At 39.4% G+C, this 14,033-nt stretch overlaps 1 protein-coding gene across 1 annotated transcript in view; it reads left to right on the top strand.

The window, feature by feature from the left end:
• Nucleotides 1-14,033, top strand: part of LOC122794176 (ras-related C3 botulinum toxin substrate 2) — a 398,987-nt gene that overhangs the window by 155,482 nt on the left and 229,472 nt on the right. Inside the window, exon 2 of the mRNA XM_044062387.1 lies at nt 2,520-2,591. Within this exon, the coding sequence (XP_043918322.1) occupies nt 2,520-2,591 (72 nt within the window). The remainder of the gene's footprint in view (nt 1-2,519; nt 2,592-14,033) is intronic.

Raw genomic sequence — 14,033 nt, 5'->3', positions numbered from 1 at the left:
TATCTGTTTGTTGTGTTTGTTTACATCTGTGTAAAAATCCTTTTATTTGTGTTTTATTTTGTGTTTTAAATTGTAAAAATGTAACACTTTGTTGAATGTCTTTTTGGAGCTTTTCTCCCCGGGCCTCCTCTGAAAATGGACATAAAACCAGTCGGACTATCCTGGTAAACAAATGTAAAACAAATAAAATAAATAAATAAATTTGAGCTTCAGAGTTGTTATCCTTCAGAAAATGCAAATTAACACAAATATTATTATTTTTACCAACTTTCTAAGTTTATAAGAGCAATAATTGAAATCTGCCCCTATTTTGGGGCCTTTTTTCTTCCCATTATTTTAGGCTTTGTCCAGATTTCTTGTGCTAAGAGGTTGAGAGTCAAATTTGCAGTCTCCATAAATGGTGCATCTGGTATTTTGACAATGTTTGCTGATAAAATCATTTTATAATTATATATTTAAGGAATACTAATAAAGCAACCTTATGTCATACATTCAGTGATTACATCCAATTATTAATAGCGTAGCATTCTTAAAATATCACCATTGGCTATTCTTTCCAGTCTTAATTCCATGTTTGATTTAATTTTTCTTGTGTATGACATAATTTCTCAGAAACCTTTTAACTGTGATAACACATTAAGGCCTGGAGAGTGCAGTATTTTGGGTATGATATTCTTGAAACAATACATGATACATGGTCACAGAATGTGATATTATAGGTAATCATTTGCTATTCCATGTCTGGTTAACATGAGTCCTGGAATATTGAGACCAAATGAGCAAAAATGCAGAGTTACGTACGCAAAGTCAGAGATTGCTGTTTTCTGAACTATTCCCTTTTCTCCAAGATACAATCATCTTGAAGTTGTTGTGTACATATATATATATATATATATATATATATATATATATATATATATATATATGTGTGTGTGTGTGTGTGTGTGTTTGTTTGGGTGTTGTGGAGTGTTCCCCTACCTCAATGGGAAGCAGGGAGCTTGTCTCCTACAAAAAACAACGTGCACAAAGTATTTAAGGTTCTTCAGAAAAGTCATTCTTTAATTCATAATTTAAAAATATGGTAATTCCCATGTCCGGAAACCGACATGAGATGAGGTATGTTATTGGGTCTACTTTGAAACGTCAACTTACCAGAACGTGGACATTCAAAACAGCGAGACCACAATGCTGAAACTTCATAAAGCCGAACTCCTGGAACATCGCAATTTAACACCGGGAAAATCACCGCTGGGACACCAATAACTTTAATACGAATGGAAGCAGCCTAATACCACCAATATGGGGGGCTTCGTCTCCCCACCCCCGCTAACTAAACATACCAGCTATGATATCGCACTACAGTGGAAAACAGGGCAAAGGTCACCATGGTGGTCCAATGATGATTTTCCCGGAGTTAAATTGTGACATTCTGCAAGTTCGGCTTTATGAAGCTTTAGTGTTGTGGTCTCGCTGTTTTGAATGTCGATGTTCTGGTAAGTCAATGTTTCAAAGGGGACCCATGTTATGATATTTTTAAAGGAGAGCAATAATGTTCGACATTTACTGTTACATTGCATTTCTGCAGTGATTTTTTTTTTTTTTTTTTGTAATTTCAGGTCTTGTACTAAGAGTCGCATAATTAAAGTAGAGAGGTAATGTTATATTTGGAAAAAAAAAACAGATAATGAAAAGGGTAAAGAGAATCTGCTTAACTAACGAGGTGAATAAAAGCAACAAAAACTATAATAATATACGAAGGATTTTACTGATGGTTTGAGACAGCAGTACTATGTGCAGGAATAAGAATTGCAAAGTAAATTTGGGGGGATAAATCAAGAATTCTCTGATGCATTAAATGCAGCCACCTAAGCTACATCAGGAGATCACATGATGAGAGTGGTGCCTTACACTAATACTCATTAAAGTGAAAAAGGAAGAAGAAATTCAGGATATGCTTGGATATTTTACACACACACACACACACACACACACACATATATATATATATATATATATATATATATATATATATATATGTGATATGAAGGAAATGCAGACAGGTATACAAAAAAGGGAATTTTAATTGAGATAAGATTAGTTTGCTAAACTCTTGTAAAACAGTGGAAGAATAGTGCAGAAAGAATGGTATAATAATAAATATATATATATATATATATATATATATATATATATATATATATATATATATGTAAGGAGTCTCTCAGCATGAAAGACAAGGTAAGACCAATTTTGCTTGTGATTTAAAATATTACATTAAGTAGTGAAATCGACAAAGTACCTGTTATTATGTTTCTGAGCTCTATCACCTTTTATGGCCGTATATGAATCAAGTAAGACCTTCAGCTGTTTGATATTTAATTTTTTTCCCCTTTAATTGAAATGAATGATTTGCACTGATTTCTCTTTCTGCTTCTATGCATTCTATATTGAGACATATGGTGTCAGTCTGTTCATGTCTTTATTCCACTGGAACTAATTTTTATTTCTTTTGTTTACAGAGCCGTAGGTAAAACTTGCCTTCTAATCAGTTACACTACAAATGCCTTTCCTGGCGAGTATATTCCCACCGTGTAAGTATATTCTATTTAAATAAGTGCAGCATTTATTTACATGTTATGTCTTCCTGAACTGCTTTTCATCTCAGCTCCTTAAAGATCACAGCCCTGAAAGATGTGTGCCTCATACAGAGATGTCTTCTGCTGCATGACGTTGGCTGCTACTATGATGTATGACTTTAAGAAGAATTATGTTAGGTGTAATCATTTCTTAAAGGAATTATGTAAAATATCTATACCTGTTAGCATTCTTTAACATTCTGTCATTACAGTCCTCATTAGATGATTGCATCTGAACTTGGTAGTTGGTATTTTGCAACTGTGAATATTGTATGTCAGTAAGAGTCAGTGAAAATAGACTGTCCAAAGTGTCATGATCATTCTTATGGTCACATCAAACAGAAGATATTTGTTTACTGTCACCAACATTTATTCATGCAAATCAGTATAGATGCAGCAAACTACAAGTTTCCATAAATGTATGCATGGATGTCAACATACTTGTTGGCAGCAAAGTGTATTTTAAGGTTCTTCAGAAAAATTATTCTTTAATTAAGAATTTAAAACTTTAGTACTGCCCATATCCTGAAACGGACATGCAGTTCAGGTGCTAAGGATCCACATGGGAAAGGGAACATTCATGAGCCAATGCCAGCTTCTCTATCTTAGGGCAACATTTTAATTTGGACACCCTCTAGTTGAATCACGGTGGGGGGGGGGTATCACAGCCCTGAGCATACTATTTAGTTTCAGTGGTAGGGATGGAGCACACACCTATTAGTCACATGCACATAAGTGTGAATGCAGTATCAGGGACGGTTATTTGCCTTTCCAAATTCATTCACCCTTCTGTATATTAAAATGTCTGCCTTCAGCTGTAGTACTAACATTTACCCCCAAGAATCTACGAATCCAATACTGTCAGTCTGTGGAGGAATCTGAAGGTCAACATTCAAAGAAGAGGTCCCAAAAAAAGGAAAAAGAAGAGCTACAAACTAGTAATATAGTAAGTCAAATGGTGCAGGATTTAATGCTTTGTATTATGTAGCACAGGACACTGTGCGTATATGTATTGTGGCTGATAAGAACAGCTATGTTATTATTGGCTGTTAAGAATAATAAAAATAATGTTTTCAAAAAATACCTGCTAACTTTTTTTGCTGAGTCACACACTAGAAATTGCAAGCTTGAATGACAAATTCAGTCATAGCATCCAGACAGGTTTAAGGAAGTATCTTCTAAAAATAATTTGAAAAAAAATATGTCTCATAAATACATAACCATTTCAGTATATCATAATTTTCCTCATTTATTTTAAGAAGATTTACTGAGAGTGTAAAATGATATGAACATTTTCCAGTACAAACAAGGAAACCTTGTGTAGTCATTGTATTTTGCAGCATAACCTAAACAGTGTTGGGTTATTAAAAACATTATGAGCAGTTTTTTAAACAGCAAATTATAGTGTGCAGCCTGTAATAAATGCAATGCATAGATTTCTGCAATGGATGTTTAATTGGTAAGGGCTCATGCTAAGCACCATGTTAGCTTACAGACATTTCAGGGTTACGCATGGGGTGTAACTGCAATGCCACAAATCACTTTCTACTGATTTCCATTATGAATTTGGTGGAAGCTATTCCTGTGTGCATTTGGAGGTGGAGTTTAAAACTTTTATGGAGTATGCTTTGATAGTACCAGATACATCATTTGGGCAGCACGGTGGTACAGTGGTTAGCATTGTTGTCTCACAGCAAGAAGTTCAATGGTTCACTTATCAACTAGGGTTCCTTTTTTGTGCAGTCTGCACATCTTTCTTGTGTTTACTTGGGTTTTCTCCAGGTAATACAGTTTTCTCCTGCCTCCAATGACATGTAGTAGGTTGAATGGTATCTTTCAGTTCTCCATGTGTGTGAGTGATTCCCCCCACCTCCTTGCTAGTAAACTCCATGGACGGCAGAAGGTGTTCATGGAGTTACTTTAGAAGTTGGACATGACTTGTGAACCTGGAAAGATTGATGAATGGATTGTTCAATGGATACATCATTTATTTGGAGGTTGTATACCAACCATGCGGCAGTATTACTGAGAACAACTTTTAACAAAGAACTTTAAAACCCAGTCATGTATAAACAGTGAAGACCTGGCACTCTGAATATTTGGCAGATGTGATAAATTCAAAAAATCAAATGAAGAATGCACTTATCTAATAAAGTGAAATAAAATCTCTTCACCCAAGACTGGACTAGACAGTCAAGAGGAGAAGGTAAACACTTGCACCACAAGACACTCATCACATAGTCCCTCAAAACCTACACCACCAAAACAAAACACACACTTACATTCACGGAGGATCTCTATAAAAATCTGCTCAAGTAATAGAGACCTCCAAAGCAGAAACGCAAGCAACCTCCACACCCCCAACACAACCCAAATGGCCCATAGACCACAAACTCAGTGTGCCACTCAACCACAGCTCATAAGGCAAAACAACGTACCCAATACTCTAGTCATAGGTGACTCTATAGTCAGGCACACTGATGTTCCACTCACCAGGCTAAATAAGGAGAAAGTTACTGTCAGCTGCCTGTCGGGTGCCAGGATTTGCCACATAATGCACACATTCAGGTCACTCCTCAACAAGTACAAATATGACTCTGTCATTGTCCATGTTGGTGTGAATGACCTGAGACATACCTCCCTGGACTACATGAAAAGAGACATAGAGGAGCTCTCCAATCTTGTAGCCCAGGAAGGTATGACCCTAGCCCTGAGTAGCATCCTGCCATCACCCAGAATGATACCACAGTACAAGGACAAAATTATTGACTTCAACAATTGGCTAAGCTTCTGGTGTCATTCTAAGGGGATCCAGTATCTGTCTGCCAGGGATGACATGATCGACAGACCACAATGCTTTGCCAGAGATAACCTGCACCTGTCACCCTTGGGATTCCGAATACTGGCTAAGGCTCTTGCCACCCCATATAGTGCCTTTTTTAGGCAAGGTTCAAGTGATAAATTCACCACCGTAACAGGTACAAGCAAGGAAAATCTGAGGGTAATGCTACTCAATGCTAGAAGTCTAAACCTCAAAATGCATTCACTCGAGGCACTCCTTAAAATGGAGAACATCGACATCTGTGCAGTGACAGAGGCCTGGTTTAAGGCTCCAGAGAGCACCCGGCATTACCAGGCAATAATTCATACCACACTTTTCGGCCACCTAACCTGGACCGAAACAATAAAGGCGAAGGCATATCCATATTCATTAAGGATATCCACACCTCCAGGCTAGTTGCTCAGCATAATGCATCTGAGATTATCCAAGTGCAACTAACTCTGGGCAAGACCACAATCCAAATTGTAACTTGCTGCAGATCCCCCACCATGCCCCAGGATTCCCACTCCTCATTTCTTGATACACTGGAAAATATTAGGGTACAAGCCAACACTGTAATAATGGGCGATTTCAACTACCCCAAAATTAACTGGGAAAACTACTCATGTACCAACTCTTTTGCTCACAGTTTTCTGGAATTCATAAATTTCAATGCTTTGGATCAACTTATCCACACCCCCACCAAGGGGAGCAGTATCCTAGACCTGGTCATTACCAACATGGGCGACCGGAGTTCCGCACCAGAGGTCAATTCCTTGTTGGTCAAATCTGTCCACAAGCTAATCGACCTAGACATCCACATCCCGTCCCCACCCCTCATTAGGGAAACCACCTTAAAATATTTCTCCAAAGCCAACTTCACATTTCTTAAAACAGAAGTGGCAAACTTCACGACACCCATGCAGATGGACAATAGAGGTACGATTGCTGAATCCTACAAAAATGCACTTTATAAGCACTTACATGAGTGCATGGATCATGCTATCCCTAACAGAACTGAGATGCCATCCTCCAAAAAAAGGAAGCGAATCTGGTGGTCCCCTGCCATAAACAAACTCTACAACAGAAGAAAGAAACTGTTGCAAAAAAGAGTAAAATCCCATGATTGGAGGAACTCCCTGGTCAGCCTCAGTAAGAAGCTGAGATCCCTCATAAAATCCTCCAAAGCTAGTTACAAAAACAAAATCGCCACTGATTCTAAAGACAACCACAAAGCATTCTATAGCTATGTCAATAATCTTAGTGGCAACACTCAGTTCTGCTCCGAGTTACAGCACAATGGCACTAAATATACAGAACCAACTGATATTGCTAACATCCTGGCAGATAGATTCAGTGCTAACTTTACTCCCCTCAATCCCCTAAAGGCCCCATCTCTATACCGGAAGAATGCAAAGTTCCTGTAATCACAGCTGCACAGGTAAAAACCACACTCTCCAAAGCCAAGAACACAGCATCCATGGGACCTGACAACATCCCAGGCTGCGTTCTACATGAACTACAGAATGAACTGGCACCCCACCTAAGCACCATGTTCAGTCATAGCCTCATCTCAGGCTTTGTGCCCACTGAATGGCGCACAGCGACAATCATCCCACTCCACTAAGGAGAAGCTACCAAAGACCCTGGGAACTAACGCCCCATTAGCCTAACGAGCCTGATCTGCAAGGCCATGGAATGTATCATCATGGAACTTATAAACAAAGACATTGGTAATCTCCAAACTCTGGATACCACCCAGTTCAGGTTTGTAAAAGGCAGATCATGTCTTCAAAACCTGATAGACTTCTTTGAAGCAGTCACCAAAGCCGTAGACAAGGGTAAGGTGGTTCACACAGCCTATCTACATCTCTCCAAGGCTTTTGACTCCATCCCCCACTCTGGAATTATAAATAAAATCGCTAAACTAGGTATAAATCCCTATGTCACAAGATGGGTTGCCAATTGGCTCATTGACAGAACCCACACTGTGAAAGTAGCAGACTCCAAATCTGACTTCAGATCAGTGACAAATGGAGTACCACAGGGTTCAGTCCTGGTTCTTCCCCTGTTTGGTATCTACTTTTCTGAAGTACTGGCTAACACGGAAGGTCTTTGGCTAATGAAGTTCGCAGATGACTGCAAACTAGGAGTAATAATCAAAACTCCTAACGATGTGGACATCCTACAAAAGAGCCTCACTGACACAGATGCCCGGTGTCAAAGTCATGGCCTCAAGCTCAATGCAAAAAAGTGCATTGTCATCCCCTTTGGTAAAAACTCTGTACCCATGAGCTACCACATAGGTGGTAGTCTATTTAGCACCGAAAGTGTGATAAGAGATCTTGGGACACAGGTGAACAGTAGTCTCTCCTTTGATAATCACATTGCCACAGTAGTCAGGAAACCCTTCTACGTGGCACACCTCATCACAAAAGGTTCCTCATCGAGGAAAAAAGAAGTCATTGTTCCCCTCTACTCATCACTCATTAGACCCATTATAGAGTACAATGCCCCTTTTGGTATGTACCTCACAAGACATCTACAACAACTGGAAAGGCTGCAGAAATACCTCACAAAGAGGATTACCGGCTTCAAACAGATGCCCTATGCAGAACGTCTCAAAAAAAACTCCAGCTTTACTCCGTCGCATATCACCTACTCAGAGGCAATCTCTACCTAACATACAAAGCTGTGTCAAACCCAGTGCTGTTGGACATGCTCCATTTAAAGAAATCCCAATCCCTCCGAGCTACACGCTCTAGGGACCTAAACCTTGTCACCACAATAAACAGAACATGCTGGAAGGATAGATTCCTGTCCCAGAGACTTCCCATACTCTGGAACAAACTACCTATCTATATCAAACAAAGCTCCTCATTAGCACTCTTCAAGAAAAATCTTGATGATTGGATGGGAAATAGGAAATTCACCCCGGGGATCACCTCTGTGGCTCTGCTTGACATGGGCACAGGAAAATTATTTTCTTGGGTGGCGAAAGCCAGGATACCTTTTTGGCTAGGCTTATATAGGCCCTAGGGCCAATAGCTTAGTACCTACCTATGAACCTAAGAAAAAGCTTGTTTTTAAATAATTTTCTATACATCTGAACTTTGTTGCATGGTACTGAGCAAGCATGTTACGTATGGTATAATAATGTTTATTTTTATTTTTGTGTCATGATGTAGTATGGATAATATGAAGTGATTAAAACATTAGGCAGTGTCGTTGTACTCTATAAATCATGCCTCATCTTCACTGACAGGGTCTATATTATATTCTCGAAAGCCAACAATGTCGAATTTGACATTGTCGACACAAGAATATCGAATGCTTAGAATCTCCAGCGTGTAAACGGAAATCTCCATAAGGGGAGATTTCCATTTACTGCAATGTAGTGTGGTCTCAGAGTTGGTATATTTAAGTAGTGGGGGGTGAAGGGGGGCTTGCCCCCTCTGCTTAAATCTGTTAGGGTACTTTTTTCTTTTTTGTCTTTTTATAAGGTCAGTGTTTGAAGACATCGACCATATGGTGTCGACCATATGTTGTTCGATGTTTTCAAACGTCGATCTTATAATATAGACCCCACTGACATTGCACAAGCCTTTGCCTCCTCAGACACAGAACCAAACTGTTGACTCCTTAAATTCTCACTGCTGTTAAACATTCTCTCCTTGTTGCTTCTGCCTACATTTCATGTCCCAGCTCCCTTACCAAATTTAGTGTCCTCGTACATAATATTCTGGCAGCCAGTCCTGCAAAGCTCATCTTAATCATTTTGGGGGATTTGCTGACCTTAGCCTCTGCCAACTGACCACGCAGCCCACTCAACCAACCCTGCATTCTCTCCTTGATCTTGTAATCTCCAACAATCCTGCCACTATTTCTAGTCGCACCATTCATCCACCCACGTTCAGTAGCCACTGCCCTATCTTGTTTTCATTGAGCAACTAATCTTTCAAACAATCCTCCATCCTTGTCATATTCAAGCCAAAATCCCCCAGCAACACTCACAATTTTAAGCATCGTCTTTCAACCCTTGACTGGTTCCTTCTATAGTTAGAAGACTCCAATAAAGCTGCTTTCAACTTGAACCAGACTTTCCTCCTACTTCAGGAAAGACCGTCCCCCTTTAAAAAGACTATTACAGATAAACAAAAACAAACAAACTTAAGCTGCTCCTACATATTCAATATCACGCTTGGCATAATTAGAAACAGAACCCCAGCCCACTCTCCTTCACTGGAATACATAATCTATCCTATGAAGCAGTCAGGAGGCAAAAATCCAAATACTACAAAACCAAACCAAATTCCCTCCTACATAAACCCCAAAACTACTGGAAAAAATAAACTTACTAATCAGAAATCAGTCCTCTAACTACTCATCTTTAAATATTGCTCTCAGGTCTAACTCCAAATTCTCCATCTCTGATTTCCTTAAGGAATTTAGCACTCTTCCACAAGTCTCAACATCAACATTCAATTCAAACCTAAAGCTACCAATGCACCCTCTAATCATACCCTCCTTCTATTTCAGGAGAATAAAAACTAAGGAAGTCAAAAGTCAGCTGACCCCAAATCCCCATAGATTCTACTTCTGGTTCAGAGAACCTCTTTTCATTATTCTTATTATTATGTAATGACTGCCATACTGTCCTCCTTAATCACATCTACAATCTCTATCTAACCAACAACACAATGGCCAGCATCAGGAAAATCATTCTAATTAAAACTCCCTAAAAATTTAAATACAATGGATCCATCCACTTCCCACTAATCTCCATATTACCCATCCATGGGAAAAAAATCAAAACATCAGCTATGTGCAATTAACTGACTCCATACAACAGTACCATCTTCTCAGCAAAACACAACACAGTTTCTGGGTAGTTGTTGCACCATGACTACCCTCTGAACTCTCACTGACAAAATATTGCTTAATATGGCGAAAGACAACCTTACTAGGGCAATTTTCATAGACCTCACTAAAGCTTTTGATTTCATAGACCTCTCATTGTTTTTTTATAAGCTACTTGAAAGTACTGACACAGTTCTATGGTTGATAGACTTTATAGTTAGCAGACATTTAGAGAGAGAGAATGGGGCCCTCCTTTTCCAGCTCTGCCCCTCTCAACAAATGCACCCTTATTCTCCTCTGTTTTCATCAGTAAACTTCCTTGTGACTTCCATCAGCTAATTATATACTGATGGCATAGTCATCTTTAGATCCAGCCAGTCCCACTCACTTAGAGAAGCCCCTGCCCACCTTCGTCATGCATGCTAACCCTAACCCTAATGTAAATAAAAAAAAATAAAAAATCCCATAACACTAGCACTATTCAGACAAATTTGAGTTATATGTGGTCAGGTTTTGGATAGTGCATTGAAAAAGGAAATTTGTTTCCTTTGTCAATGTACTGTATGGCAATGTTTTTTATTAGCAATGTAATGCTTGGTCGACACATTTGGTTGATATTTTGTGGCAGCCAAGTAACATGATGACCAATCATTGTATAACCATATATGTAAATGCAATGTCTGTGTGTGTGTGTGTGTGTGTGGGGGGTTCAGGCGCCTAGGCAGCGAGGCATTTCCCTATGGTACATTTGACTGGGGACACATGGCTGAAGTGACATTCAGCTGCAGAGAAATATGGCCGTTTGCAAATTCCCTGTGGGCAAAGAGAAGCACACCCTGCCATGCTCACAGCTTTAATAACCAAATGAATGGTGGCAGAAGAAGTAATGAGTGTTATGCTCAGTGTACAGTACATACTTATGTAGCTACAACATGTAGAAGTGTGCTACAGCATGGAGGAAATCATGCAGGATACTGTAGTCACATTTATGCTCCAGTATGTGTTTTAGGTAATGTTCCCTAGACACTGTGAAGGGGGTATTGGTCCACACACTCCAGTTATAAAGGCACTGCCCATTGTGCACTGCATTTGTACTGCCAGTGACATGCCCTCTGGCCAGCCTGCTGTTGATGCCTGCCATATTGCCTGCTGTTCATGTTCCGTTGGGGACCATGGACATTGTTTTCCCCCTGTGCATTTGGTTACTGAAGTTGTGGGCATGTCAGCATATGCTTCTCTTTGCCCACAGGGAATTTGCAAACAGCCATATTTCTCTGCAGCTGAATGTCATTTCAGGCATGTGTCCACAGTCAAATGTTCCACAGGGAAATGTCTCGCTGCCTAGGCGCCTGAACCCGTGTGTGTGTGTGTGTGTGTGTGTGTGTGTGTGTGTGTGTGTGTGTGTGTGCGCACATGTGCATGAGTAAATAATTTCATAACATTTCAGAATAGCTAATTTTTAGGAGGTTGGATGAAATGAAACCACACAGACATGGAGTCAGCTTCCAAATTCCACACAGTCTAATGAAGTCAGAACTGGTTCCTGGGCCCTGAGCTGTTAAGGCAGAGTTATCCTGGTTCCCAGGCCCTGAGCTGTAAGGCAGCGTTATCAGCACTGAGCCATCATGGCTGTCAAGTGTCCAGACATTTGCAAAATGTCCCTATTTTGCCTCTTGTTTTTAGTCTGTTCTTTATCAATTTTGTGGTTTTCTGGCAAATTATTGAAGATAGAAATCACTCAGTAATGTCAAACATTTCAGCTTCAGACTTTATATCCTTTAGAAAATACATGCTAATGCAAAACGTGTTATTTTAACAATGTTAGAAGCTCATATGAGCAATATTTAAAACTGTCCCAGATTTTGGGCTTTTACCACTCCCCCCCACCAGTTTTGTCTTTCTCCCAGAATTCTTGCAGCAAGAGTTTGAGAGATATGGCTCTCATGCTGCCTACTGTTTTTATTTAAATATGTCTTTTTTGTAGTTTTTATTTATTTATGTTTGTTTACCAGGTTGAATTTTATCACAGTATAAGTAAAGGAAAACAGAACATACTTATAGACAGAGTAGATACATACAAGAAGTACACAAAATCAGATTATGTACAAGACTAAATGCATGCATCTGAATATACAACAATGAAAAGTAGTCATTCCCTAAGTGTTGGGATGATATGCATTGGAATACATAATAATAAAAGCAGCCATTTCCAAAATGGGTTACTAGTTCACTTATTTATTTTTATACATGGTTTCTTCCTTCAGTTAGTCATTCATCTGTTGTGTGTGACCCATTTGAACTTAATCCATTATGACCCCTTATTATACCTCTCAACCTGGAAACATCAAAAATCTGGACAAAGGTCCATGAAAAATAGGTACAAATCTGTACGCTGATTAACATAAAATTTGAATACATAATTATGTAACCCCACCCACACCAATGAAATTGTGGGATACCGACTTTCAAATGCAAACTGAAGAACAGACAGCCAAAATATGGCCCCAAACCCTGTGGTAAATGGTAACCATTTTTTTGAAATGTGTAGCAATGATGTTCACTGGGAAGGGAGAAGATGATGAACCTTAGGATTTTGTTTTTGGTGACTTGTAGTATTTGGGTTTTGTGGTATAAGAAGGGCATTTAATGGTAGGCACTATTCTAATCTTAGCAAAAGAATATTATAATTTGCTAGGACCTCCAAAAGTCATTCTCCATGGCCTACTGATCATTGGCATAGCTAGAGTTTGTGCTGCCCAGGGCTGTCTTTGAGTTTGCCACCCTTCCCCTTCAGTCCTCACAAAATCATGGTCAAATGAGGTTCCCACATACAAAGCCCTCTCCCCCCTGCAGCCATTCCAGTGTCCCATTATTTGACTATTTCACCCCATTTACCATAAACACTGTAATGTGCATACTGCTTTACTTTGACAATGATTATATGGATTTCATTTAAAACTTTTATTTTATATTTTATAGCACAAACATTAATAGACATCTGCTAAACAAAGCAATACAGTCTCACAATGAAAATAGACTTAGCATTAAAACATTTCTGCCCTTGAAACTCACATTCATTGAAACAACATTGAAACTCACATGCAAAGAAAATGCATCTGGCCAATGGAGGATAAAGATTACCTTTGGGCTGATTTCACATCATAGACCCCTTGCACACAAAACATGCATGTGTTCTTTGATACACCTTCCTGATTGTCATCATCTTCTTTTGGCTGTTCCCATTAGGGGTCACCACAGTGGATCATCTGTTTCCATTTCTTCCTGTCCTCTGCATCTTGCTCTGTTACACCAACCACCTGCATGTCCTGTCTCACCACATCCATAAACCTTATCTTAGGCCTTCCTCTTTTCCTGTTACCTGGTAGCTTCACCCTTAGCATCTTTTTCCCAATATACTCAGCATCCCTCCTCAGCACATGTCCAAACCAATGTAATCTTGCCTCTGTGGCTTTGTTTTCAAAACTTCCAACCTGGGCTGACCCTCTAATATACTTATTCCTAATCCTGTCCACCCTCGTCACAGCCAGTGCAAATCTTAACATCTTTAACTCTGCCACATCCAGCTCTAACTCTTGCCTTTTTGTCAATGCCACTGTCTCCAACCCATATAACATAGTTGGTCTCACTACCCTCTTGTAGACTTTCCCTTTCACTCTTACTGGTACTCGTCTGTCACAAATCACTCCTGACCCTCT

Source organism: Protopterus annectens, chromosome 1.part0 (assembly GCF_019279795.1).
Source record: "Protopterus annectens isolate FY-2018-M chromosome 1.part0, PAN1.0, whole genome shotgun sequence".
Taxonomy (NCBI): domain Eukaryota; kingdom Metazoa; phylum Chordata; order Ceratodontiformes; family Protopteridae; genus Protopterus; species Protopterus annectens.
The sequence above is the reverse complement of the archived record's forward strand: the minus strand, read 5'-3'. Positions and strand labels throughout refer to the sequence as shown.